Source organism: Lotus japonicus, chromosome 4 (genome assembly GCF_012489685.1).
Source record: "Lotus japonicus ecotype B-129 chromosome 4, LjGifu_v1.2".
Lineage (NCBI taxonomy): Eukaryota > Viridiplantae > Streptophyta > Magnoliopsida > Fabales > Fabaceae > Lotus > Lotus japonicus.
Window position 1 is genome coordinate 70,707,230 of NC_080044.1, and position 27,129 is coordinate 70,734,358.

General features: G+C 35.2%; 3 protein-coding genes and 1 pseudogene across 3 annotated transcripts; 3 read left to right on the forward strand and 1 right to left on the reverse strand.

Moving 5' to 3' along the window:
• Window positions 1-442: 442 nt before the first annotated feature.
• LOC130710003 (mitogen-activated protein kinase kinase 2) lies at window positions 443-5,257 on the forward strand. Its single transcript, XM_057559157.1, has 9 exons — window positions 443-617; window positions 739-823; window positions 1,745-1,879; window positions 3,054-3,278; window positions 3,389-3,571; window positions 3,664-3,896; window positions 4,312-4,357; window positions 4,437-4,528; window positions 4,917-5,257. Exons 1-8 carry the CDS (start codon window positions 541-543, stop codon window positions 4,524-4,526), a joined length of 1,074 nt encoding a protein of 357 aa, XP_057415140.1. The 5' UTR covers window positions 443-540; the 3' UTR covers window positions 4,527-4,528; window positions 4,917-5,257.
• A 360-nt stretch (window positions 5,258-5,617) lies between these two features.
• Window positions 5,618-9,307, reverse strand: LOC130710002 (protein phosphatase 2C 50-like). Its single transcript, XM_057559156.1, has 5 exons — window positions 9,155-9,307; window positions 7,670-8,766; window positions 7,127-7,489; window positions 6,927-7,032; window positions 5,618-6,110 (listed from the first exon to the last, which is right to left on the reverse strand). Exons 2-5 carry the CDS (start codon window positions 8,459-8,461, stop codon window positions 5,773-5,775), a joined length of 1,599 nt encoding a protein of 532 aa, XP_057415139.1. The 5' UTR covers window positions 8,462-8,766; window positions 9,155-9,307; the 3' UTR covers window positions 5,618-5,772.
• Window positions 9,308-11,700: 2,393 nt separating this feature from the next.
• LOC130714246 (replication factor A protein 1-like) lies at window positions 11,701-14,615 on the forward strand. Its single transcript, XM_057564140.1, has 10 exons — window positions 11,701-12,176; window positions 12,286-12,553; window positions 12,641-12,737; window positions 12,816-13,022; window positions 13,101-13,233; window positions 13,330-13,484; window positions 13,564-13,684; window positions 13,764-13,958; window positions 14,037-14,120; window positions 14,210-14,615. Exons 1-10 carry the CDS (start codon window positions 12,027-12,029, stop codon window positions 14,438-14,440), a joined length of 1,641 nt encoding a protein of 546 aa, XP_057420123.1. The 5' UTR covers window positions 11,701-12,026; the 3' UTR covers window positions 14,441-14,615.
• Window positions 14,616-18,161: 3,546 nt separating this feature from the next.
• On the forward strand, window positions 18,162-26,258 carry LOC130713278 (uncharacterized; annotated as a pseudogene).
• Window positions 26,259-27,129: the final 871 nt, after the last annotated feature.

A 27,129-nucleotide genomic window follows, 5' to 3' on the forward strand; every position in this document is an offset into this window, starting at 1 on the left:
TTTGGGTGTATATTACTCCCTCCGTCCCGTATTATAAGACATCTGGTATCCGGTCACCCTTTGAATGCAGTCAGATTCAGAATTTAGTCATAGTTAAGACTCCTCATCCTCTCCCAGAATGCATTGTGTGGAGATTGAGAACTCGAGCGCTCTTCCCACACACACTCGACCTGCGTTGCCAATTGAGCTACCCCTCTTAAATAGTGTATATGAATGTGTGAGAATCAATCATTTTCCAAAAATAAATAGGTGAGGAAATTTGAAAAGTCCACAACAGTCTTAATCCCCAAAGCAGCTGGTTCAGTTCGTCAATGGTGACTGCTCACTTTACCAACCAATCACAAAATTAGAATTTTCAGTACCTTCATACTTCAATAAAGATATATCATTTTTAACTTTAATTAATACTACTCCTATGTTTTGATTACACTATACACTCACTCATATATAAACAGAGAGAGAGAGAAGAGAGAGACTCACTCACTGAAAATCAAGCTGAGACTCTTTCTCTCTCTATCAGAGGCTGTGAACCCCATCATCATGAATAGAGGAAACTTTGGTCTCAATCTCAAACTCTCTGTTCCTGCACCTAATGAGGCCACTTATGCCAAATTCCTGTGAGTTCATTGAATTTGATTGATTAATCTGTGTTGTGTTTGTATGAATGTGATTGATTGTTTCTGGTTTTGGGTTTTGAATGATCAATTTGAGATTTTGACATCTGGGTATGTGTTGTAGGACTCAAAGTGGCACTTTTAAGGATGGGGATCTGCTTGTGAACAGGGATGGAGTTCGAATTGTCTCTCAGAGTGAAGTGGAAGCTGTAATAATTTTCTCTCTCAATCTTTTGTTTTCCCCCAATTTGTTTTTTCAGTTGTTTATTGATTCATCTTGATATATATCCAGTGAGATCGTTCAATTGTTTGTTCTGTTCTGTTGCATTTGATTTTTTGGATCTGAGGAATTAGGTTCTTTGGTGACAAGGGTTTCCAAACCCAAATGGAGCATTATTTGTTTCAAAATGAAGATTGAATTTTGTCAAATGGATTATTTGTTGTTACCCCTTATAATTTGGGTTAAGATATCAAACTGCTAATGTTGTAAGTTGTAACTGGAATTGGGTATTCTTAACGAATTTACTCGTGTCTCACGAATTTTGATAAGCATAAGTCATCCGCTGCGTGAGCCATTAAACAATTTTGAGTCTTTAAATTCATTTCACTTCTATCCAAGAAATTGATAAAGGTTTACACTTAAACATTTTTGTAGAAATGATTTTGCATTCTAAGATCATGTTGGATCCTCTTCTTCCACCCTTTAGGGAGGATGCTAGGGATTCCTGGATCCAAGTAATTAACCCCTTGTTTCTGCAAGAATCTTGTGTGATTTGCCTGAATCAATTAAAACTACTTGTTAGTATGGACGCTTTTATCTACTTCTGATGTTACATGGTCAATTTTTTATAGAAAACAGAACTAGTGGATAGTAGATACATGGGCATGTTAAATGAGGACCCGGCATTGATTCCCATGCACACTTTTATTGATGACTCTGTTTGAATTTTTTCCTGTTAAACTCTACAAATCTACAGTAATCAGCTGTAAATCCCAACCATTGGGGTTTTTTGGTATAATAAGGGCAGTAATGTTGGCCTTTATGTTTAGAAAAAAAAAACCATAATACACGCGCTAGCTAAATTCTGACTTGGTTATATGTGGGCTTAATGTTTGTTTTATGTTTTCAGCCACCCCCAATCAAGGCAGTGGACAACCAGTTAAGTTTGGCAGACATAGACGTAATCAAAGTTGTTGGAAAGGGAAGTGGAGGGGTAGTGCAATTGGTGCAACACAAATGGACTAGTCAGTTTTTTGCATTAAAGGTATACCTGCTGTATATCTCATCCCTTTCTTTGAGTTTATATCTCTGTTCTCTCGTTCCTAGTTAGTTCACCTTTATTGGCATTCTCTACCCACATTGCATACTTGTAGACATGATGCCATTCCACTCTCCATTACATCAACGAGGAGTGCTTGCAACACTCACTCTAACACTATTTTCATCACTCTCCCTTCTATTGGTTAAAATTCATGTAGGTCCTACTAAATTGGAAGTGAGACCCACATTTTAGTGGATCCCTCATGAATTTCAACCGATGAAAGAGAGGGTGTTGAAAAGAGTGTTAGAGTGAGTGTTGCTTGCATTTCTCTACATCAATTTCATTCAATTCATTGAGCAAGGTAATTTGAAACTTATTATCTACATCAAGTGTTAGAGTGAGTGTTGCTTGCATTTCTCTACATCAATTTCATTCAATTCATTGAGCAAGGGAATTTGAAACTTATTTTCTCCATGCCATTTCTGGGTCACTTGAGCGCATATTATATACTATAAGTTTCAGAAAGCAATTTTTTTCCATTTGCGTTTCATGATTTAGTTTCAGTAGGAGTAACTCAATTTCATTGAAGTAGTCAGTGAGGTAATTTTTATTTTGTTGCTGATGATTCCTTGTCGATTATGTCAGATGTCCGAACATATCCTTTTGTTCCCCCTGCTTTTGACTTTAGAATTGTGTTTAATTAACATAACGATTGAGATGTTGGTCTCTTCTCATAGGAACTTGTATATTTTAATCAATTGCTGGACAAGACAAATTTAAGTTATGATTTGAACTCTGATTACATCTGGACTTAAGATCATCAATGCCCCTGCCCGCCCTTCGTTGTTGACCATTCCCTTTCTTTACTTAATTTTTGGAAGGAGCGCAATGATTTATTAATGTGTCCCATATTGGTTTCGTGCCCTGCTTTTGGAAATTTTAAATTTCATTTGTTTCTCTGTCTGGCTGCTAATTGAACAACTTAGTATTCTAGTTTTTTAGCTTGGAAGGCTACTACTTCTATATCATGATTTTCTTATCACTAGGTACTTGAAGTTATGACTTATGAGCTAATTACTTTACTTTTTTATCTGATATTTTTACAAGGTTAATGCTATTATGTATATCCGTTCAACCTTGTTCTTAAGTCACTTTGTATGAATTCTTCACAATTCAGATAATTCAAATGAACATTGAGGAGTCTATTCGCAAGCAGATAGCACAAGAACTGAAAATTAATCAATCAGCACAATGTCCTTATCTTGTTGTCTGCTACCAGTCATTTTATGATAATGGTGTCATATCAATCATCTTAGAGTACATGGATGGAGGCTCCTTGGCTGATCTTCTGAAGAAAGTTAAAACAATTCCAGAGCCTTATCTAGCTGCCATCTGTAAGCAGGTAAGGAGCAAGACTATGTATTTCAGTCTCAAACCCATAATTCTTTTCACTGAATCCCGAACAATAGCTTAGCTGACCCCTTCGTTTATTCTTCTTTTTTTACGATGTAGGTGCTGAAGGGTTTAATGTATCTTCACCATGAAAGACATATCATCCACAGAGACTTAAAACCTTCTAATTTGTTGATTAATCATATAGGCGAAGTAAAGATTACCGACTTTGGTGTGAGTACAATTATGGAAAGTACATCTGGTCAAGCAAATACTTTCATTGGCACATACAACTATATGTCTGTAAGTAAAATATGCAAGCATATATATCATTCTACTACCAAAATCCATCACTGTTGTGCAGAATGTAAAATCCACTCTTGCCAATTTTACAGCCAGAGAGAATCAATGGAAGCCATGAGCATGGCTACAACTACAAGAGTGATATATGGAGTTTGGGACTAATATTGCTCGAGTGTGCTATGGGGCGGTTTCCATACGCACCACCAGATCAAAGTGAAACCTGGGAAAGTATTTTTGAACTTATTGAAACTGTCGTCGACAAACCTCCTCCTAGTGCTCCATCCGAACAGTTTTCTACAGAATTTTGCTCATTTATCTCTGCATGGTAATTGCTAAGTTTTCTGACTAGTTGTGTTCTATCAAGAAATTTAAACCTCCAAAAGTAAATGAAAACACCACACACTCGCAGAGTAAACTTTTAATTAGCGCTGGTAGTTTAAGGTTATCCTGAAATAGTTTGGATGCTTGGGGAGCCATCATTTTGAAGAATGCTGATTTAGGCAACATTAGTCAAAATGTAAAGCCCTACCTACCTATAATAACCTTTATTTTCCTATGTAATTTTAATTTTTATGTTGTCTTTCTTAATTGCTTTGAACAACCCTCCATGTGTTTAAAACAAACATAAAAAGCTGGTACCTTAAATCACTATTCAGTTGGCTATTTTGCTGTGAATTCTACATCACAATGTGATTTTTATGAGTATTCTGATCCCCCTTTTCAATGTGCTCTTTGTTTAGTCTACAGAAAGACCCAAAGGATAGATTGTCGGCTCAGGAACTTATGGTATGTATAATCTCACGCATATGTACATATACCATACACAACAGTATTTCTTATGCTTTATATCTAATTGAACTTCCAGAGACTTCCTTTCACCAGCATGTATGATGACTTGGATGTGGATCTTTCAGCTTACTTCTCCAATGCAGGATCTCCACTTGCAACCTTATAAAGGTTGGAATTTTGAACTTAAGCGAAAGTTTTTTCTTTTGTTCTTTATTTACCCATTTATCAGGTGTTCTTGAATGTAGATTACTAAATAAATCAATTGTATTGATCTGTAAGGGATACAGATGATTATGTTTTGGACCTCATGTATTTCAATTAAAATGAGGAAATTTGATGAAAGATTATCCTATGCTGCTTATATGATTACCTGAATTACAACTGATGAGATTTGCTCTCTTGCAACCTGCTTCAGATACTAAGATTTCTGGATAATCTGAGTTCCTTCTTTTCTTTAAATAAACAGTTTGAGTTACAGTACTGTGGCCACTTGGCAAGTGCAAATTCCGCCTGATATATAACTGTAGTTTGGATTCTCTTTTTGTTGTAATTGTAGAGCATCGCTTGCATATGGGCATCGTTTGCAGATGAGTCAGATAAACCGGCTCGTAGAGTTACCTTGAAGATTCTGTATTTTGTTGAGTGATTGAGTGCAATAATTTTGTGAGAAACTCATGTAAATGCAAGGTCAAAAAATTACACTGAGTGGCACTTCATTAAGAATTTAATGCTGAAGATTGAGTATTAGGGGACATTTGTAACAAAATGTTGAAATTTTATGAATGCAGCAAAACGTATCACTAGGATTTGCCTAAGATGCTGATAATATCATCTACTGTACAAACTCAGAAGAGATAAAGGTTTATTAATGAACGTGAAAGTTTATGCCTATTGTTACTCACTTACTCTGGCTGAATGCCCCCCAAAGTTATTTGAGTTAGAACTTGTCAAAATGCCTTATCAATTTGGGTTTCATGTTTTATTTTTTGAGCAGAAAATTAGCAAAAATTTAGTCTCTTAAGTATAATTGTGTTTGTGTTTCGTAGTTTAGAATTGCGTTCTCCGCAATGTCGTAAGACCATGTATGCAGGATAACGCCAGTCCTGGAAAGGCAAGAAAGTTGGTGACTTGATGTCCTGGGAGCTGCATTTGGTCTAAAATGTAGTAGCTTCTGATTTACATGGTTTTGCCCCTTATGCAGTTTCAGGGAAGATTGCCAAACATGAAAGTAATTTTTTTAGTAAAAAACTTTTGATATGCTTGGAACTCTTTAAGAGTGCCGTTGACAACATATATAACTTACTTAGCCCTGGTATAAAACTGGGGGGCTAAACAGTGCTAATGACTGAAATTACAAACAGTGAATGAATAGCATAAATGATGAAGTTCCAACATGCTAGAAACATATTATTTTATGCCTTTCTCTTCAATTTTCTTTGAGGTTTCAAGTCAATCACTATTATAGAGATGTTATCATCACTTCCTCTGTGGAGGGCTAGTTTAGATAGATACTCTGCAGCTGACTGAGCAGCAGGATCAACCCCTTCACCTTGTCCTGTTGTTGTTCCATTGTTGCCATACTTCTTGTGCCAAAGAAGGATTCGTTTCCTCGCAACATCACAGGCTTCTTCATTTGTCATTACATCCCATAAACCATCACATGCTACAATTAGGAGCTCATCGTTTTTCTCTCTACGCATGATAGTAACTTCTGGATCTGGAATTATCCATGGTTTCAAGTATCTATCCCCTGTTGAACAAGAATATAAGGAGAATTACTCTCAATTACTAATACACAGATCTTAATAACAGTTTATAGCTCAATCAAATGCTATTTCAATGTAACAATATTTTCTTTTGTAGGCTGAAATCACGTTGAACAAGTGTAGTGAAGTTAACTTTTCTCCAAAATCTTTTAGAATAATGGAAACTAGCTACAATACTGCCAATAAAAGAAAACTTGCAAGAAAAAAGAAGCTATTCTTCTTTCTTAAAAAAGTTGAAATGAAAAAATACATTACACCCTGTTTCAAGGGGAAAATGGGAGCACAGAAGTTGGGTGGAAAGAAAAGGAGAGATGTATTTCTTCAATTTAGTTGTGGAAAGAAATATGAGGAAGGACAAATTTGATATGGGAACCCCATTAATGCTTTCTCTCATCATCAAGTGGAGAGAAAACACAAATTCCATGAAAAAATTTCACTCTCCTTTCAATTTTACTCATTTATTTATCTCTCTCGTCTAGTTTGTGATTGAGCTAATTCTTTGTATGCTATCAAAGTTAAAAAAGATGTTCATTCTTCATTTTCTTTCTTCTTCTCATTCAACCAAACATGTGAAATGAAATTGATTTTCTCTCTATTCAAAGTTCAAACAATATACAAAACACATTTAGTTCCTTTCCTCTCCAAATGAAGCATCAGTGAATTGCGAAAAAAATAATGTTTTTAAGAGTTGAAAAAATAATAGTCAAACCATTTGATTGAGATAATAAAAAGCTTCAACTCTTCAACAAACATCAATTGTGTTCTAGATGCTGAAGGAATTTAATGCAATATACACATACCTATGGACCTTGACATTGCCAAGACACCAAGAACTCGGTATCCTTTCCAATGTATGACTCTTCCTCCTGCAGCTTCTATCCTTTCTCGTTCATCCTCTCGGTTCGGCTACAAACAGGAAGTAAGGTTCCTTCAATCAGACAACTTCAGCTTCTAACACAAATTCACCAAAAACACTGAAACTAGAATGAAAATGCCTTACCTTGTGGTCAATAGATAATGGCAGTGCTTCTTTCCCGCGATACAAAACTGCTCTTGAATCCCCACAATTTGCAATTATTATGTGAGTTTGACTTAAAATGGCAACCACTGCAGTGGAGCCAGCAGTCTCAGGAGCAAGAGGTTCAATATTAGACTCAGATTCAGATCCACTATTGTTGTTTCCCCTACTACCTGCATCAATACCACCAACCTCGTCATCTACTTTCTGAAAACAATTGGAGAGTGCTTTCTTCCAATGATCCTGCCAACACTCTCTCCTATTTGCTTCAGCCAAACTTGATTGTGCAGCTTCTATCTCCTCAATCAACACCGAATGAAGACGTTCCCGGCAATAATTAGCAACCTAGGAATACATTACAACACCCCTCAGTGAAATAAATCAAATTTAAAATACAGTTTGTATATTTGTTTGTTTGAAGTTTAAACCACAAGTATCTTCTATTGAGACAATTATGTTCGAGTCAGAAATGACTACTATAATATACAACTTGTATAAGTTGATTAGAGTATTTTTAAGGCATACCTGAAAGCCTCCATGTCCATCATAGACACCAAAAAAGTGGGCTGGTGAGTATTTTGTGTTTTCATTCACATGTTCATCCATTAGCATCTGTGAAGGGACTTGAAAAAGTTGAGGCTTGACAGCAACAGCATCTTCCATCTCCGGTCTATTTCCACAAATTGATGAGAAACCCCATAGAGGACCACCACTAAATTCCGAAACATTCTGGTAGCTTGTGTTCCCAGTTTTATTGTCCTTTGGGAACTGATCAAGAAGCATAGCAGAAAATTTTGGATCAGACTCAGATCCACTTAGATTTTCACTCCCAATATCCATTGCAACATAAACTGTGTTCTGCTCTTGCTTTAATGCTGGAAGTGGCTTGTTTATACAGGGCTTACCACTCATGTTATCATCAAACTTGATGATCGTTGGTGAATCGATTTCAGAATAAACAGTCTTCAAGGATGCAGCCACAGATTGAAAGCTTGAATCATGTGGACACTGAAAATCCACAGACAACATCAATTCATCTTCTTTCATAGGCTGGATTTGGCTTTCACTCAAGATCCAATTACTCTCACATTCAATAACCATTTCTGAGACAATTGCATCCCCACCTTGATTTTCCTTTACCTCAGCAGATACTGTGATTTGGTGCTCCACTGCAGGATTTAATATCAAAGCTGCTGCTGTATTGGCCATGATCTTCAGCCCAGTTATCTCCATGTGAGTCTTCACTGCAGACTCCTTTTGAATCAAAGTTCCCAGTGTAAATGGTACTGCAACACTAGAAGAAGATATTTCCTCCATAGGCTTGTTTACTTTGCCTTGTAGCAATAGCCTTACCCTCCAGTATCCTAGAAGCTCCTTTGCCTTTAACCACTTTTTTCTCTCCCTTTTCCCTTAAGCCTCTTTTCTATGATATGGTTTCAATCACCATCAAAACACTAAGAAGGCTCCTAAGGCAAGAAAGTTCAATTTCTAGGCATCAAAATCCAAATCCTGAGGTAGCCTACAAGATCCTTTCTGAATTCACCTGTTCAGGATTCCTATTTTCAACCCTATCAAAGCACAGGTGATGTCCTCAAACCTTCTATTCCTACCTCTTTTGATCCCTGAAAAAAAGGCAATAGATTTTTAAATAAACCAATATCAAACAACCATTGACAAAGTCAGTGCTTGTCTCTCTCTACCAGACAAGTCACAAGGGAAATGGGGTCATTGAAAATGAAGAAAATAGCAAGAAAATATAGAGCAAAAAATAAAACGTTCCCTAGATCTGAGGTAAGTCACACCCTCCACTAAAATTTCCCTCCCCTGATTTTACCTCTTGTGTTCCTTTCATATCAAAAGGAATCCCACCCTCAAGATGATATCAAACCAAATGCAAATCATATTGGTCATATCGAATCCAAAATACACTTTGTGCCTTTGCTATCTATGGTGAATTATACATAGAATTCTTCTCTAGGCCTACCACAAAATAAACATGTAGTTGCTTACCTTTGCAAAAATGGCAAATACTGCAGGTAAGGTGAGGGAAGAGAATGAATTGAGGAACAGAAATGGTTATGTATCTCAGACAATGAACCACAAGTATTTCCTTCAGGGACTTTTATTGTAGACAAAAAACAAAAAATAGGAGGAGTTTTAGCTTTTGAAAAATAAACTAATATACACAACAGATGACTTTATTTTTTTATTTTAAAAAAATTGTTTACAAACAAACCAAAACAGCTTAGCTAGTTCAAGGTTCGATTGCTGATCAGTGTCGGTGTGTATAGAAAAAAATTTATTCGAAGAGACCAACTAACTTAATACGATCATACTGCATCAAGAAAATTAATCTAATGGTGGTCGAATTCACAAACTAAAAACATTATTTACAAACAAAAAGGGGTAAATTTAAATGTATCATGCAGTAGCATGCTTTCCATTCCTTCCTTTTCAGGATGATGCAAGATTTCGACACATACCCATTTCTTTTGAAAAAAAATATTCAATCGTTGGGTTGAGTTTGGTTCCATCATTTCCTAAGTAACTCTTTCTTTATTATACTTCCAATCAGAGATTAAGACGTGGAAGTCATTCTAATCTCAATCTCTCTCGTCCATTATGGAGTTAATAAGTATCTTCGCAAATGTGTGCTCTTATTTTATTTGATTTATTTACAACTGCTATATTGTTTTCTAATCAAGGATCAAATGTTGAACGATCCACCCACCATAGTATTATTTTCCATAATTTAATTAAAATAGGAAGAAATGTAAATAATAAAAAGGCTGTACGAGGAAGCCACGTGGGCGTAAGAATCGAGAAGAGGGTCCAAGCACCCAAGGTTCAAAGGGGAGATGTATGAAAGAAACAGAATAACAATAGAAATGGGGAAAAGGGATAGAAAACTTTGCTGTATTTGGAAGTAGTAATAATGGAAAGATGCATGAACTGAATGAACAACTGACACGCAGGGACAAATCAATAAATGGTATCCAATTCAATAATACCAGACTAACACTACTTCAACACTCTATTTTCAACCTATTTTTTGTTTATTGATTAAAATTCATGTGAATTATAATATATTGAAAATGAGATTCACATATGAATTTTACATGAATTTTAATCAATTAATAAAAAATATTTAGAGAATGTTAAGAGTGAATGTTATCATCATTTATCATTCAATAATAATTAATAATTAATATTAATAATATTAATAAAATGAAAGTTGGAAGCAAGATGAGCATGAGAATGAGATTCTCTTTTGATTGTATTTGCATATAGTTTTGCAATAATTATTTGTCCACACCTCTAAATTGAGGTGGAAAGAGGTGGAGGAGGAGAGAGATAGGAAGAAAAGAAAAAGTAAGAGAGAGAAAGTATAAGATGTGATAGATGATAAGAGGAGAGAGATAGAAATAAAAATAGGTGGAAATGAAGTGTATAAATAAGGAGGTGTGTATATATCATTACTCTATAGTTTTGTGCCGAAAGCCATGACAGACAACAACACCCTTCACTTTGTCTCCACGTGTTCTCCATCTTTGGTGCATTCCAACCGACCATGTCACATTCATATTCATATTCATTTTCATTTCATTTCATCTCTCTCTTTCTTTCCCTTACTCTATGCCTTCTACACTACTAAATTACTAATTTCTAGATTACACACCTTGCTATCTTTTAAGTTTTCATTTTGATTTGGAAAATTGGATTAAACTTTCTTACTCTTCATATTTTTGACAAAGTACCTTTTGAAGACTATTGGCTCTTCTTCCTATAGTTTTGAGCACAGATAAAAATATACTCATAAATTATGATATGTGCAGTTTTAAAGTTATATATATTTTCATTGTGGTCATAGACCTTGGTATCTAGATGTCGTATTGGATATTGATTAATTCGTTTCAAGCTGAATGGATTCATTTGAAGGGGTAATAAAACTATCACATTTACAATTCCTCTTGTAACCAAAAAAATAACTATCACATTTATAAACTTTGAGATATATTGATAAAAAATAAAAATAAACTTTGAGATATTGCTTGAGGAGAGATCCAAACTTATTGCCACATAACCATTAGATGTTAATATTTTCATTATGTACATGAGAATGAATTAGGCTTTGACTAATTTCTAAGTAAATTCAATTTAATGTTCTTTTGATTACTTAAATTAATAACTAGACACTTGTTAATTTGTAAATGTAAAATTATTAAATAATAATAGATTTCATTCATCTTTAAACAAAAAGAAGGGTTATGAGAGAGAAATAAATTTCAACTCATATAGCAGGTTTCTTTAACAGATAGTAGAGTAGTTTATGAAATTTAATACAATCAAATCTCACCGTCCGTCAAACGTAGCGATACGAATTTTAAAAATAAATTATTAACTTAACAAGAGACTAAAACTGTGCACACAAAAGAAGTTATATATTCACATCAATTCCTAACATAAAGGAAGTTCTGACTCCAACAGCAACATAAAATCTATACTAGATACAAAGCACAAGCCGTTTACCAGGACAAAATTTGACGTGTCGCTCTCTAAGAAGTTTGCCACGTGTCTCCGTTCCCCGGGTTCTTATCAGCCCTCTGAAGGAAAAAATCTTTAGCAGATGTTTTAACACCATACTTCTCAAATACCATGATTTTCCCACTGCTACCTACCTCTGTGTGATTCATGTGTTTCTCCCCCTTTTCAAATTTGAAAAAAAAAAAAAATACATTCTCCAATTCTGTGATTCTCCCGGTTTCTACTTTTTTCCAACTATAAATTTAGTACAAGGCCATTGTATCTACCACACCCACCCACCAACGTTGATTTGCTTACCATTCCCTGTACGTTTTACTTCCTTTCTGAGTGATTTGTGATGGAGTCTGTTTACCATAATGTTGCTGAGCTTCGTTCTGGGAAGCAACATTGGAGGATTATGGTGAAGGTGATCCGGATTTGGTACAGCCAAGGGTTTGCCACATCGAAGTTGCCCCTTTCTCTTGAGCTTGTCCTGATGGATGATAAGGTACTGGCTTGATATCGTTTTGTCTATTTGTCTATGTTATACATTTATTTTCCAGAATAATATTAAATATTCCGTGTTGGTAATGGTTGTATGCCTCTTTACTTTGAAGGGTACCAAGATCCATGCCAGTATTAAAAAGACTCTGATGTACAAGTTTGAGAAGTTACTGGTTGAGGGGAAGGTTTACAGTGTGTCCTCATTTGTGTTAGTGGATAGTAGTGGGGAGTATAAAACTACACGTCATAATTACAAGATATGTTTCATGTATAACACTGAAGTGCGCCCAATGGACCAGTTTCCTATTGATGCGTTCCCCTACAGCTTTGTTCCTCTAGCTGACCTTTTAGCTCCTACCTATGATTCCTCTTTCCTAATTGGTATCATTTTAGACTTTTATCTGCCTATGACAATTATGTGTTCCACCCCTTTAACAATTTCGTATTCCATATGGTTATGTTTTGCAGATGTGATTGGCATTCTAACCGGCGTTGGAGTTGAGAGGGAGATTGTTACTAATGGGAAGAAATCAAAGATGAATGTGATTGAGATTGATTCTGCAGGGTAATTTCCCTTAAGTTTTTGGATTATTTGATTTTCATCGTTTGAACCTATAATGTAGTCATTCACATTTACTTCCAGGGTCAGGGTTGAGTGCGCCCTATTCGGAGCTTATGTTGATGAGCTTGCTAATTTTCTTGGCGGTGGTGAACTCAACAACCCTGTCGTGATCATACAGTTTGCTAAAGTCAAATCCTTTCAGGGGCACAACAGCCTTCAAAATGTTCATGGGACTACTAAAATTCTGTTTGACCCAGATCTACCAATGGCTGATGTTTTGAAAACCAGGTATGCGTCTATGTTTTGGACTTTAAATTTTAGTCATTGAAATTGTGTACTTGATTGTCTGCCCAATGTTCCTTGCAGTTTTTTGGAAGCCAATGAAAGTGCATCGCACTCTGTTAGCCAATTGTCTGATTCCAAAACCGTTTCTGGCGAGGATGATTTCCTGGTTCTGACAATTAGCAAGTCTATTGCTGATTTGAGGGAAATCAAGAAGGTTTGAGATTGCATCTCATTGTTATCAAATGAGAAATGTTGATAACTCTTGCGTTATATGCCAGACTTTTGATGATAATATTATTTGTTTGTGTAGGATTGTGTCTGTGTTGTGTATGGTACCATTCTTCCTCTTGAAGAAGGTGTTGATTGGTGGTACACTGCCTGTAGATGTAGCCGCAAGGTGTATGCTGATGAAAGGATGTTTTTCTGTGAGGGATGTAACCGTCACGTGCTGGCCGTCTATCCTAGGTTTGGTTGACTTCATTTTAAATGTTCTCATGGTAACGTTGGGTGGTTAGATAGTAATGGTATATTTCATTTGGTTTAGGTATCGTCTTCAAGTCAGGGTGGAAGATAATTCTGGCAGTGCAAACTTTATCCTCTTTGATAAAGAAGCCACTGCACTGGTTGGGAAAACTTGCTCTGAAATGGTTGATGCTTGTGACAAGGTATGTTTCAACATTATATTTTTTTAACGAACAACCTGTGGCCAAGTTAAAATTTTTATTGGTTGTATATAACTTTCAGAATGATAATGGGATGGGGATTCCTGTTGAATTAACTAGCTTTGTTGGGAGATCTGCTCTTTTCAAGATTGAGGTTAAAAATTTCCAAGGTCAGAGGTTTGACAGGTCCAGATTTGAGACTTCATATCGTGTAAAGCGTGTCTGCACTGATCAATCGATTATTGAGCAGTTCAAAACATTGCAGTTAGATAACAGTGTAGGTGTTTCTCTACCTTATTTTTGTTATGTTTATTTACCTAATGCTGGTCCTGATCTTAATGAATACGGGATAAAGGTTGGTGCCTCTTCAAGTCGTTTGCTGCTCACCCCTCAGTCTACTCTGAATCCAGAAGCTGTGAAGCATGAGGAATTAGCGAAGGTTTATATTTTTAGAAGTATGTTATTGTTCCTTCTTTACCACATTATATAGACAAGGTTATAATTAAGTATTAATTGATATTTTTGCAGGATTTGTTGGAAGACTTTGCTGTTGTGTCCAATGAGAAAGCCACCCAAACTGAAGAATCTTTGGAAGGTCCTGCGAATCAACCTGCTATGTCATTGGAATCTCCAGCGATTGATCTAGCTGGAAATACTCAAGACATCATCAGTCCTAAGAGGAGTCCTTCACCTGAGAACGATGGTGTGTTGGTTTTGACGGGCAGGAAGAAGAAGGTGTTTCCAAAGATGAGGAAGTAGAAGAATTGAGACCTATCATATTGACGATGCAGTTGTTTTAAATGTATTTGGTGTAATTTTAAGTTGTTAAGAAGCAACATGTGGTTGCAGTGTCTTTTTTCACCTTATTATCTATGTTATGTTTTTAAATTCCAGTCTGCTATTTCAATTGCTGTTGTTTGTTCCAAGAAATACCAGTTCCCATGGACATGGTCATCAATATAAATATGAAAGTAGTATTTTGCGTCGTCAATTAGGTACTTTTGTAGTGGACATGGTTGATTTATGTTACTTTAATTTATTTTGATGACAATTATGTAAGTACTTACATACACCACTATATCCATTCCACACTTAAAATCCATGTAGATCATACTTGGAACGTAATCAAACCATTTCACACTTAACTGTAATGGGTTTTGTTGTTTAAGAAAAATTTAGGATCCCATGAATCAAGTGTATGGTTTATTAAAAATTGAGATGTATGCAGTAGAATCAAGCATCTACTAATACCATCCAAGTGAACCTTGCTGTGGCCTATTATTTATACTATAAACTTAGATACTCTTGAATCAAGGGTATGGTATATAAAGGGTTGTGTTTTTCAAGTGAAAACTGAGTTTTCCTGCTTGAACCTTGCAGTGGATTATTTTGTTGTTCTTAGTTAGGCTGGATGAAACTTAGTGGCATCCTGATATTACATGTACTCATCTATACTATACAAGATAATCATGATTTTTGTGTGGGCAAAATAACACTTTTAGTTGCTGTGGATTGTTAAACACATTTTCAACTGATCATGTCCACAAACTGGAATTGCATTATAGTCCTTAAAACTTCATTTCATGATGTCTCCAAAGAGTTTGCAAAATTGTAAAACTTTTGATGGACTAATTTGCAAATAGAGGGAGCATTGTGTGTCCAATTGCTATGGATATACTAGATACTACATGTACTCATCTATACTAGACAAGATAATAATGAATTTTGTGTGGGCAAAATAACACTTTTAGTTGCTGTGGATTGTTAAACACATTTTCAATTCACCCTGTCCACAAATTAGAATTGCATTATAGTCCTTAAAAATTCATTTCATGATGTCTCCAAAGAGTATGCAAAATTGTAAGACTTTTGATGGACTAATTTGCAAATAGAGGGAGCATTGTGTGTCCAATTCCTATGGTTATACTAGATATTACTGGTTACCCCTCTTAATGTGCTTCCAGACTGCACAAAACGCAGTGCCCTTTTGTATGGCTAACTTTTATCTCAGTTGTCTCAACCAAGTTATGTTCCTAAAACCCAGTTTTATCAACGACAAAAAAGCATCCATTTTCAATTGAATGAAAGTTGGTTGCAATTCTAATACTATATTTAAAAATTTGACGTGTCTTTATATGTGACATTATTGCCCCACTATCATCACCGCATGCATTGTTTTAATACACTTACAACTTATAACTATTAACATGTATCATTATCCTTATATTTTCATATGTTTTATAATTTATTTTAACCTCCAACACTAAACGTGACAAGTATTTTGGTTCTACTATACTTAAGACTTAATTAATTGATTAATCTAAAGTTTACAAATTTCAACTACTAAAATGCATTTTATTTTCTTTTTAAAAAATATTATTACTTTGAAGGAGATACAATGAGTCAAGACATGAACCTAAACAGATTTTATTACTGGGAAGAGTTTAAAAATATATTATTACTATAGAGGAGATATAAAAAAAAAGGAAAAGAATCAATATAAGTGATATTAACTCCATTGACTCATATCCTTTTTTGTAATTACACATTTTATAAGTGCTTTTAATTACTATTACCCAATCAAGTTTCATTTATCAAATGGACTTTTAAAATCAAAACATCCAAACATAAGTCACTTTACAATCCACTCACTTTCATTCAAACTCTATTTTGCAAACTCACTTTCACTCAAACTATATTTTGCAAACTTAAATCCAAACACACACTAACTCTATAGACTCCAACTTTAGCCCAGTTTGGTAGAGATTATTTGAGTTTAGCTGACAACATAAGCTCTTATGCCCGTGTCTGGGAGGGCTTATGCAAACAGCTTATGAGCTGTCATAAGCTATTTTCAGGTTATTTTCATAAGCTATTCAGGATAGCTTACGAAAAACAGCTTATGCTTATATATAGCTTAAGTTTAATTTATTTCAATAGATTTTTAAAATTTGCTTATGAGTCATAAGCGCTTATGACCATAAGTGCTTGATTAAGCTGTTTTTCCAAACGAGACCTTAGTGAACTTAATTAGTTGTACAACTTTGTTAATGGACTACTTGACTACATGTCTACATCTGTTGTTATATTTATAAATTACTCAGAACAAGTAATTAAATGGAAGCTCAAATACTGAGAGTTTTCCACCTTGGCATTTGGTGATGATGTTAAACTGAACCAAGAGTTCACGTTAGCATGTAATATAAGGGCACAGTGACTTTTCTTATTTTGGATGTAGGACGCATGTAAAATGGAAGGGCTTAGTGTATTTTTTTTAATTAAAGGACCGCTAATAGGATAGCATATTATTACAAACTCTCAATTTCACTAACTGTAGTTCAGGCGCAATAAATGTGGGTGGTTGTCTACCTCATGGTCTCTTAAATATATAAGTTTCACATCACATCCGGCCTTAATCATAATCATCATGGCAAAGACTAAAAGAATGGTGCAAGTAATAGAAAGGTTATTTGTAGAAGGAAGCATTTAATAAATTACGGGGCTCAAGCGGTTTGGAAGGACATAGTAGTAGTTTGCTCATGTGGTGAGATCTGGCTGTAATTATACCTCTGCTATGCTACTGTTGATCAACATAAGAAAGATCTTTTTTTGTGCAAACAACTTGATCTCTACCCCTGTATCTTGAGCACCCAAATCTGGGATTATTCTGTTGACAGGACATAGTAGTAGTTTGCTCATGTACAGGTGTTGCCATCTCGATAAAACCTCACCTTTTGTACATTTGTTCATTTGAAATTCTTATTTTCCAAATTTGTATATGGCATATACAATCTGTAATAAATACATTCAGAAGAGGGTTGGGTTCCGGTGCAAACACTAAACTACTTTAGTTTGTAATCTAATCACATTTTTTAGGATTAACATATTTAATGGTTTGGGTAGAACATAGTCCTCATAAAATATGTTTTAGGATCAGTTCACAGAGTTGCTAATGCTGGCCAGGTGTATCAGATAAGTTTGACATGAAAGGAGCATTTAACGTTGCAAGAATGTTAGTTTCATGTCTTTACTCTTTGTATCTTTGATATTTACTATACACGTTCTTTTTTTCACAAGCAATAGCACATGCCCAAAAAATATCTGCCGCATATATTTAAGTGGAATGATTATATTTCTCTGAAACAAAATTAATTCCAAGTAAATCATTATGTAAATATGTTTTTTTCAAAAAAGTTAGCTTCATTGTTAATAACTTAATCCGATCCTCCAAGCATGTATGAGTATCTTTTTTAGACTATATAATTATATATCTACAAAATAAGAATTTCTTTATAATTTATTTTATAAAAAACTTATGATTTAGTCATTAAAGATATCTATGTTCGTTTTGGTGGGAAAAACTTTGCCTCACTTGCCCACCATCCTATAAATAGGTACTTCCAGGGACTTTAACTTCATGCATCATTAAGCTGTTTTTGGTCTTACTTTTCAATCTGTGCTTCAAATCTTCACACAAGTCATGGTTCACTTTGTTCCATTTGGTGGTTACATGGGTACCCTTTGTATCATACCGCGCAAGAATGAAGTATGCTATTTCCACTTTAGACCTCAAAACACATTTTTTTGGGTCTTTTTTTTTTCAGTATGGATTTGGTAAACAAACCATGATATAACTGTTATTGAAACGTTGACATTTATTTGGTAAACCTTGGTTCAAGACTTAACCCAGACCTGCTTGGTTCATGATAGTGCCTAAGGAACATACTAAATATTGATTATTCTAACGCTTCATGATAGTTTCCTTTTGCACGTTATGCTTCCTTGCATTTACTGGGAAACACATGTTCTTAAACTATTATAACGCTTCATTTTAATTTATTTACTCTGGTTATTTTTTGCATCTAGGAAATTGCTGTGATTGACCAACAATTCGTGCTTAACTGGGCTAATGTTCTTGGGGCCAAATGGTTGATTGAAGACCCTTTGCAGAGGCTTTACATTGTGGACTTTAATATGGATTTTACAACACCAACTCTCCTTCAAGGTTGGGGTGCAGTTGTTTCATTCTATGGCTTGGATGAGACACATTGGTGTGTCCTCCAAATGGTTGCTGCATCTCATTTCCACATGAGGATTTTTGACTTATTGGACAATGAGATTAGCTATGATCCCTTTCGAGCACCTGTAGAAGGTTCTGGGTCTGTCAGGGGGGAAGAAGATGAAGTCGAGAGCGTCCGGATAGACCGCTCTGAAGAAGATGCTTTGTCAGAAGCTTTAGCCCTTGTGCCATATGCTCCACCACCCTCTAGCACTGATATTTCTGTTGAGGCCGAGCAAGAGCTTGAAATGGTGGCTCACCTGGGAGGAACAACTGTGCAAGCAAATGAAGGGCCACCTCAGTATCGCATGCACCTCAACACGACTCTGACCCCGTACCGTGCGTACGGAAGTCAGTATGTAAGTTTGATTTAAATTGTAAAACTAAGGCTTATTGATACCATTCGTTTCCCCTTAAGTATATGATGTTTTTTCATTTTTTTTTCTAGAACTTACCTCGAAAGGTGGCTGAATATGTTCGCCAAAACGGACGTCAGCCCTGGGTCATAAGAGGACCAACTGGAATTAAGAAGGACATCAACATCCTTTTCAGGCCAGATAAAACCTACACTAAACTTGGAAAGGGTTGGAGAAAATTTTGTAAACTTCATGACATTCAGCATGGTCAGAAGATGTCAATGCACTTCACTGATGGTGTATCCAGGTTGATTGATGTGGAGATTTTCAAGTAGAGATTGTTGTTGGCCATTGTACACGCTTTTAGGGGGATTTGGGTTGCTTATTTGCATGGTTTTTAATGCCAGATCTGGTCCAGTGTGGACATTTCAAGAAAGGCTTAGGTTGGCCTAATTGTAGGAATTAGGATGTTGTGTTGTTTAGTGGTTTATGTCTACGTTTGTTTCACGATATGAATATGTCATCTATGTTTACCAATCAAGATATGTTTGTAAAATATTATTAATATTAATGTCAAGTTGTGTTATGAAAAAGTGATTTCACTCTCTTCTTAAAACCATGCAAATGGTTGTTTTGGAGTAGAAAAGTATCTTTACATGGCAAAGAGAACATCACTTCAAGACAGTGTATATAAGGGGTAGCATTTATATCAGATTTTATTTAAAGAGTAATGGCTCCTAAATAATCTTATGTAGTATATTTAAATCTTAAGTGTAAGTTTTTGTCTTTATTAAGCTATCAAAGGCCCATTTCGAGTTACTTTTGATGTTGACTTCCATTCACATTTTTTTTTATGTAATTTACCAAACCACTTTAATAAAGGCTTTTATATTTCATTATTCAAATCCAATTGATGTGATATTCTCGCCTATGCTATTGTGGTATTTGGTATCATGTGTTTCACTTATTGGTGGCAATGGATATAAATATCTAAACCACAAACTCATATTTGACCTTCAAGGTTGAATCATGAATTTTCCATACCACCTGTTGCTGAACTTTCTGAATTTGGAGATAGTAATTGTAGTTTAGTGTATGTATTTTCATCAGGAGTTTGCTCTTGGCTATTGTATCAACATACCCTGGTATTACTATAAGGGGATTCTTCACCTGGGCACAATCAGGAAAGTTTTGTTATGGACTCTTCATCTGTGCATAGGGACACGCCTGGCGAAGATAAGGTCCAAGGTAATTTGGTCATATTGCTATATAAGCTTCCTTTGAATTCATCTTAATATTAGTACCATTTTTCGTTTAACGAAGACACTTTTGTACATGCCAAGTAGTTTAATGGTCTAAATTTAGCAGCATTATTATGCAAAGCATCCAGAAGTATCAGGAAGCAAATAATGGATCGTAAAAGAAGTTCTGTAGAAATTTTTCACAATGAAAATTGTGGGAGCACTGGGCAAGGCAAGCATTGCAGTTGTTATGCACTTTTTATTATGCTATAAATTCTAATTTGTGATTTCCACTTTAGTGTTAAGTGAAATGGCTAAAATTTTGGTCATTTCCTATCCTGTGTCTACTAATTTATATAATGCTCTTAATTTCAATGAAACAGGTTCAAAGTCTAGGAAGATGAGTTGCAGTCCATTGTTATCAAATATAACAAATATCATGTCAGTTCCAAATGATGGAAGATCCAGTGGGATGCGTTTGGATAGAGCAATCAACATTCCAGGTGCCACTCCTAACGAGGGATATACAAAAAGCACATTTTGTAAGATCTGAATTTCGTGTTATATCCTTGAGGTTGAATTGGAAGTATTGTGTATTATTCACAGAAATCCGTGTTTGATTCAGGCGGGTTTCATTCAACATCTTCTTCCAATTTGACTCACATTTCGATTTTGCAAGATGTCCACTCCAATGGTTCCCTAAAAACTGGTATCTAATCATTTTACTATGATTTAAATGATTGATGATTGACAATAAATGTTATATTTTGAAATGATTTTATGTTCAATATGTGCAGCTGAAGACATTATTATAACCCAGCAGAGTGCAGCTGCAAGGTTAAGGAGAATACAACATGTCAAAATCAAAAGAAGCTGCTTGGTCATGGACAAAGAAAATTTTCCACAACGTGATTCCAACACAGGTATGTCGTCCCGAATTGCTAATGATTAATTTATTTTCTTTTCATAGTTAATAACATGTGTAAATGTTGTTAAGTAGGAACACGTGATTCCCCCAGACTGAAGGTCAAGAAAAGAATATTGGTAAAAGACCGAATATAGCACAGTCTAGAGCAAGTTCCTCAAAGAGTTCTGTTGTTAAGACTAAGCCTGGGGAAGGTGTATCTCTGTGTCGGAAACTGGTTTCTGAGTTCAATGCAGCTGCTAATTCTCCACTTAATGTTCCAAACATATACGACGATGCTGAGTTAATAGGTAATTGTTTAGTTTTTGTTATCTAATAGAGGTTCCATGCGTAAGTTCAACCGAGCTGTAATGTAACGTTTCATTTGTGTGTTTACAGACGAGGTAGACCTTGGAGATGCATCTTTTCTGTGCAGAATTTGCCATGCTCAGATGTGGTATGAAGAACGAATAGACAAAAGTAAGCAGTCTAATAATCCCGAATTCTATCGGTGTTGTATGAAAGGAAAGGTGGTCTTACCATTTATATCTAAGCCGCCACTGTTGTTGTATAATTTGCTTCATGGTATAGATTCCCGATCAAAACACTTTAAGGATAATATTAGAGCATATAATAGTATGTTCGCCTTTACTTCAATTGGTGGGAAGGTTGAATCCTCTTTGAACAATGGTGGAGGCCCCCCTCAATTTGTGTTGAGTGGCCAAAATTATCACAGAATTGGTACTCTATTACCTCAAGCCGGTCAATCACCAAAATTTGCCCAACTTTATATCTATGACACACAGAATGAAAATTCCAATAGAATGAAGCCGTTTAAGTAAGTTTTTATATTCTATATAGTAATTTATCTTTTTTTATCATTTTTACATGTAATATGTTGGCATGAAATTTAACAAGTGTTTTGGCCCATGTGCAGCTCAATGAACACAGCGGAGAATTTGGATATATCATTAGTTGAGGATTTAAAGCAAATGATTGATGAGAACAATGTTTTAGCAAAATCATTTCGCAAAGTGCGAGATTATATCAATGAGAAAGAATCTTCGTCATTTGCTTTGAGACTTTTTCGGAAGCGAGGTAAGGACCCCCGAACATATAACCTTCCTACGTCTGACGAGATTGCAGCACTTATTGTAGGAGATTTTGATACAGTTGAAGTTGGTCGTGATATTATTGTCAAAAAAGATGGTGTCCTTTCTAGGATTCACGAAACTCATACTTCGTTTATTCCTTTACAATATCCTTTGATATTTCCTTATGGCGAAGATGGTTGGCAAGAAGATATTCCTTTATCTGGTATTTCTGCTACTACTAGCTCTCGCTTGAAACCTCGCGTCACATTGAGAGAATTCATAACATTCAGAATTCAAGAAAGGAATAATGAGTATGGGAATGTGGTTTTATGCAGAAGGCTTTTTCAACAATTTGTGGTTGATTGCTTTACTATGATTGAATCACAAAGGCTTTCATTTATTAGAAATAATCAAAAACTGATTCGAGCAGATTTTCTCAATGGCCTTGAAGAAGCAATGTCTAGAGGAGAAACTGATCCAAGTTTTTTAGGGACGCGTATTGTGCTCCCAGCATCCTTTATTGGTGGAAAACGCTATATGTTTGATTGTTGTCAGGATGCAATGGCTATATGCAAGCGTTATGGTTATCCTGACCTTTTCATTACTGTCACCTGCAATTCTGCATGGAAAGAAATTGATAGATTTGTGCGACCACGAAATGTTCGTGCTGACGAACGTCCTGATGTTTGTTGTCGAGTGTTTAAAATCAAACTTGACCATTTAATAGCAACCTTGAAGAGTGGCATCATCTTCGGACCTTTGGATGCAGGTATGTTCCATTTATTTACTGTTTTCAAATTATAACTTATTGTATATATAGTTATTTGTATGTTTTTTTTCCAGGTATGTATACAATTGAATTCCAAAAAAGAGGATTACCCCATGCTCATATTTTGTTATGGCTTTCTAAAGAGAACAAATTAGTAACAACTTCTGACATTGATAAATGCATTTCTGCTGAGATTCCTGACCCAATATTATATCCTAAATTAAACAACGTTGTGTCTACTTACATGTTGCATGGGCCTTGTGGTTCGGGACATTACAAATCTCCTTGCATGACAGATGGAAAGTGCAGTAAATTTTTTCCGAAAAAATTCCAAGAAAGCACTATAATTGATGATGATGGTTATCCTGTTTATAAAAGAAGAGACACTGGAGTTTATGTGGACAAGAAAGGTATTCGCATGGATAATAGTTTTGTTGTCCCTTATAATCCTCAATTACTCATGTTTATACAATGGTCATATCAATGTTGAATATTGCAACAAGTCAAATGCAATCAAATATCTCTTCAAATATGTTAGCAAAGGGCCGGATAGAGTAAATGTTGAGATATCCAATCAGAACAAAGATTGCACGGAGACTGAGGTCAAAGATGAAATTAAACAATATTATGATTGTAGATACCTTACTCCGTGTGAAGCAGTTTGGAGGACATTGAAATTATTTATTCATGTCAAATGGCCTTCGGTTAAAAAAGTGACATTTCATCTTCCCAAATAAACAAAGTGTTTGTTTTAAAGATCATGATGATTTAAAGCGCGTGGTAGACAAGGCTACTGAAAAAGACACTATGTTTATAGCTTGGATGAAAGCCAATTGTAAGTATGGTGAAGGAAAAGCGTTTACATATGCAGAGTTCCCATCCCATTTTGTATATGATGAAGACACTCATTCATGGCATCCCAAGGAAGAAAGGGACATCTATTGGAAGACTCCAATATATTCCTCATGGAGTTGGTGAACTTTATTACTTGAGAATTTTATTGACTCTACAGAAAGGTTGCACAAGTTGGGAGAGCATTCGCACTGTGGATGATGTTGAATATCCTACATTTCGTGACGCATGTTACGCCTTAGGATTATAGCTGATGATAAGGAATTCTTAGATGCAATTACGGAAGCAAATGAATTAGCATCAGGTGTGTAACATCCAATTAATGTCTTTTATTTGTCATAAAATACAGCACGAAATTTATATCAACTTCCTCTGTTGTTCATGATAGTATTATCTAATTACCATATATATTTTTGTAGGTACCCAGCTGCGAAAGTTCTTTGTAATGTTGCTTACAACAAACACAATGAGCAAACCTGAATTTGTGTGGGAAAAGTCTTGGAGAATTTTGTCTGACAGTATAGTTTATGAAAGGAGGAAAAAGCTGCGCAATTCAGGTTTGGAAATTTTTTTTATCGAAATTATGTTAATGTATATATTTGCATGAGATAATTATTGGGGTTTTTTTTGGTGTAGATCTTCATATAAATGATGATGATTTAAAGAATCTTTGTTTAATAGAATTGGAGAAACTACTGCATATGAATGGAAGATCTTTAAAAGATTATCCATGCTTACCATTTCCACACTTATTTGATGACTCCCAATTTGAGAACAAATTTGTAGCGGATGAATTGAATTATGATAAAGCTGAAATGGAAGATTTGCACAAATCATTACTCAATTCATTAACTGCTGAACAACATAAGATATACAAATCCATAATGGATGCAGTTATGAATAGAGCTGGAGGTCTCTTTTTCTTATATGGTTTTGGAGGTACTGGTAAGACCTATTTGTGGAATACATTATCAGCTGCTGTTAGGGCACAAGGGTTGATTGTATTAAATGTTGCTTCAAGTGGTATTGCTTCTTTGCTTTTACCTGGTGGCAGAACTGCACATTCTAGGTTTTCTATTCCAATTTCTATAAAAGAGAGTTCAACTTGCAATGTATCACAAGGTTCTTTAAAGGCAGAGTTGTTACAAAAAACAAGTTTGATCATATGGGATGAAGCACCCATGCTCAATAAATGGTGTTTTGAAGCATTGGACCGGACTTTAAATGATATAATGAAGTCGCATCAAAGTGTTGATAGTGGCATGCCTTTTGGGGGTAAAGTGGTGGTTTTGGGTGGAGATTTTAGGCAAATTTTGCCAGTTATTCAGAAAGGAAGTCGTTCTGAAATTGTTAGTGCCACAATCAATTCGTCTTATCTTTGGAAGCAATGTCATGTGCTAAAACTTACCAAAAACATGAGGCTTATTAGCTCAAAATGTCATGATGAAAAGATTGAAATTAAAAGGTTTGCTGACTGGCTATTAGACATTGGTGACGGAAAGGTGAATACAATTGATGCAGAAGATTCTACAATTCAGATTCCAGATGATCTTCTTATTCTTGACTCTGATAATCCAATTCAAAGTTTGATTGACTTTGCTTACCCTCAAATGCTGCAAAATTTGAATGAAAAGAATTACAAATTCTTTGAAGATAGGGCTATTTTGGCTCCTACATTAGAAAGTGTAGAAATTATTAATACTGAAATGCTAGGTAAAATTCCAGGTGAGATTAAAGAATATTTGAGTTGTGATACAACTTGCAGGTCAGATGAAGACTCAGAGGTCGAAGCAGAATGGTTCACAACTGAGTTCCTCAATAATATTCAATGTTCCGGTATACCAAATCACAAATTGAGTTTGAAAGTGGGTGTCCCTATTATGTTGTTGCGCAACATTGACCAAGCAGGTGGACTTTGTAATGGTACTAGAATGATTGTTAAAGATATGGGAAAAAATGTTATTGTTGCCAATGTAGTATCAGGGAAGCAGTTAGGTGAGAAGGTTCTTATATCAAGAATGGATTTAGTACCTACAGACTCTGGTTTACCATTTAAATTTGTCAGGAGACAGTTTCCCATTGCTTTATGTTTTGCAATGACGATTAATAAAAGTCAAGGTCAGACGCTTTTCATGTCGGTTTGTATTTGCCTAAGCCAGTATTTACTCATGGACAGTTATATGTTGCCTTATCAAGAGTAAAGTCCAGAAAAGGTCTCAAAATTTTATTGTTAGATGAAGATGGATTAATCTCAAAGGTCACCAAAAATGTGGTATACAATGAAGTTTTTCAAAACGTTTGAAGAACCATCATATATGAAATACTGTAAGTTTTAAAATCTTACTCTTATATGTATTAAATTATAACATTGTTGTAAGGATATCATTTCAATATCTTTTTTATATATGTTTGTCATGTTTTTGCAGACAATTACGTGGTCAAAACAGTTTGGGGGGCTCTCTTAAAATCATATGTGTAATTTTGTGGCAGTTCCATGTTGTCCACTTCCCATTGATCCAGTACATTAACTATTTTAGTTTTCCATCTATATTCTGTAATAAGCCAAATACTCTAATCTGTTATCTAATGCCAGACATATTGTATCTACTACTATTAAGTTGAAAAAACTTATGTCAAGATGCTTCAGGTTGCAATCTATATCCTAATATACTGCCCATGTAGTGATGCCAAATAAAATCAGTATTTCCAAGTCTTTTTGATAAACACCTTTCACCGACTGAGAGGCTCAGGTAATAATTCATGCTTAAGAAAGGCCACCAAATCAAAGAAGGTCAATTAATTCATGATATATGGTATAATCAATAAACCTGTTTCCTTTCTTTGTCAGTATATTTTTTCAAACATTACACAGTCAAATATAAATGCTGCAATAAGGGCAACCCCGTTTTTACGAATTCCCAACTCTGACACAACGTCTACTAATTATTTCAGCCACCCAAAAGTAGAATTGGTAGTAAACGGTTTGATGGCTAATTGGAAATAACTTAAGTTCTGCTTGAGGCTCTGCAAAAAGGTATGCATGTTTTTTTAACTTTGACTCCAATATTCAACTGTGCCAGCATATCATAGACACCCATTGTAGCAACTACTTATAATCCTTTGTATACACACCGGAGTGCAGTGAGTTCATTCCACATATCCAAAATCAACTG

What these genes read in the sequence shown, in the direction of transcription:
- LOC130710003 (XM_057559157.1), top strand. Translation starts at nt 541, where the DNA reads ATGAATAGAGGAAACTTTGGTCTCAATCTCAAACTCTCTGTTCCTGCA. An exon ending in GCACATACAACTATATGTCT is followed by an intron (nt 3,572 to 3,663) that starts GTAAGTAAAATA and finishes CCAATTTTACAG; the next exon opens with CCAGAGAGAATCAATGGAAG. An exon ending in TGTCGGCTCAGGAACTTATG is followed by an intron (nt 4,358 to 4,436) that starts GTATGTATAATC and finishes TTGAACTTCCAG; the next exon opens with AGACTTCCTTTCACCAGCAT.
- LOC130710002 (XM_057559156.1), bottom strand. Translation starts at nt 8,461, where the DNA reads ATGGAGGAAATATCTTCTTCTAGTGTTGCAGTACCATTTACACTGGGA. An exon ending in CATTATCTATTGACCACAAG is followed by an intron (nt 7,033 to 7,126) that starts GTAAGGCATTTT and finishes TCCTGTTTGTAG; the next exon opens with CCGAACCGAGAGGATGAACG. An exon ending in GGCAATGTCAAGGTCCATAG is followed by an intron (nt 6,111 to 6,926) that starts GTATGTGTATAT and finishes CTTGTTCAACAG; the next exon opens with GGGATAGATACTTGAAACCA.
- LOC130714246 (XM_057564140.1), top strand. Translation starts at nt 12,027, where the DNA reads ATGGAGTCTGTTTACCATAATGTTGCTGAGCTTCGTTCTGGGAAGCAA. An exon ending in TGGTTGATGCTTGTGACAAG is followed by an intron (nt 13,685 to 13,763) that starts GTATGTTTCAAC and finishes TATAACTTTCAG; the next exon opens with AATGATAATGGGATGGGGAT. An exon ending in AGCATGAGGAATTAGCGAAG is followed by an intron (nt 14,121 to 14,209) that starts GTTTATATTTTT and finishes ATATTTTTGCAG; the next exon opens with GATTTGTTGGAAGACTTTGC.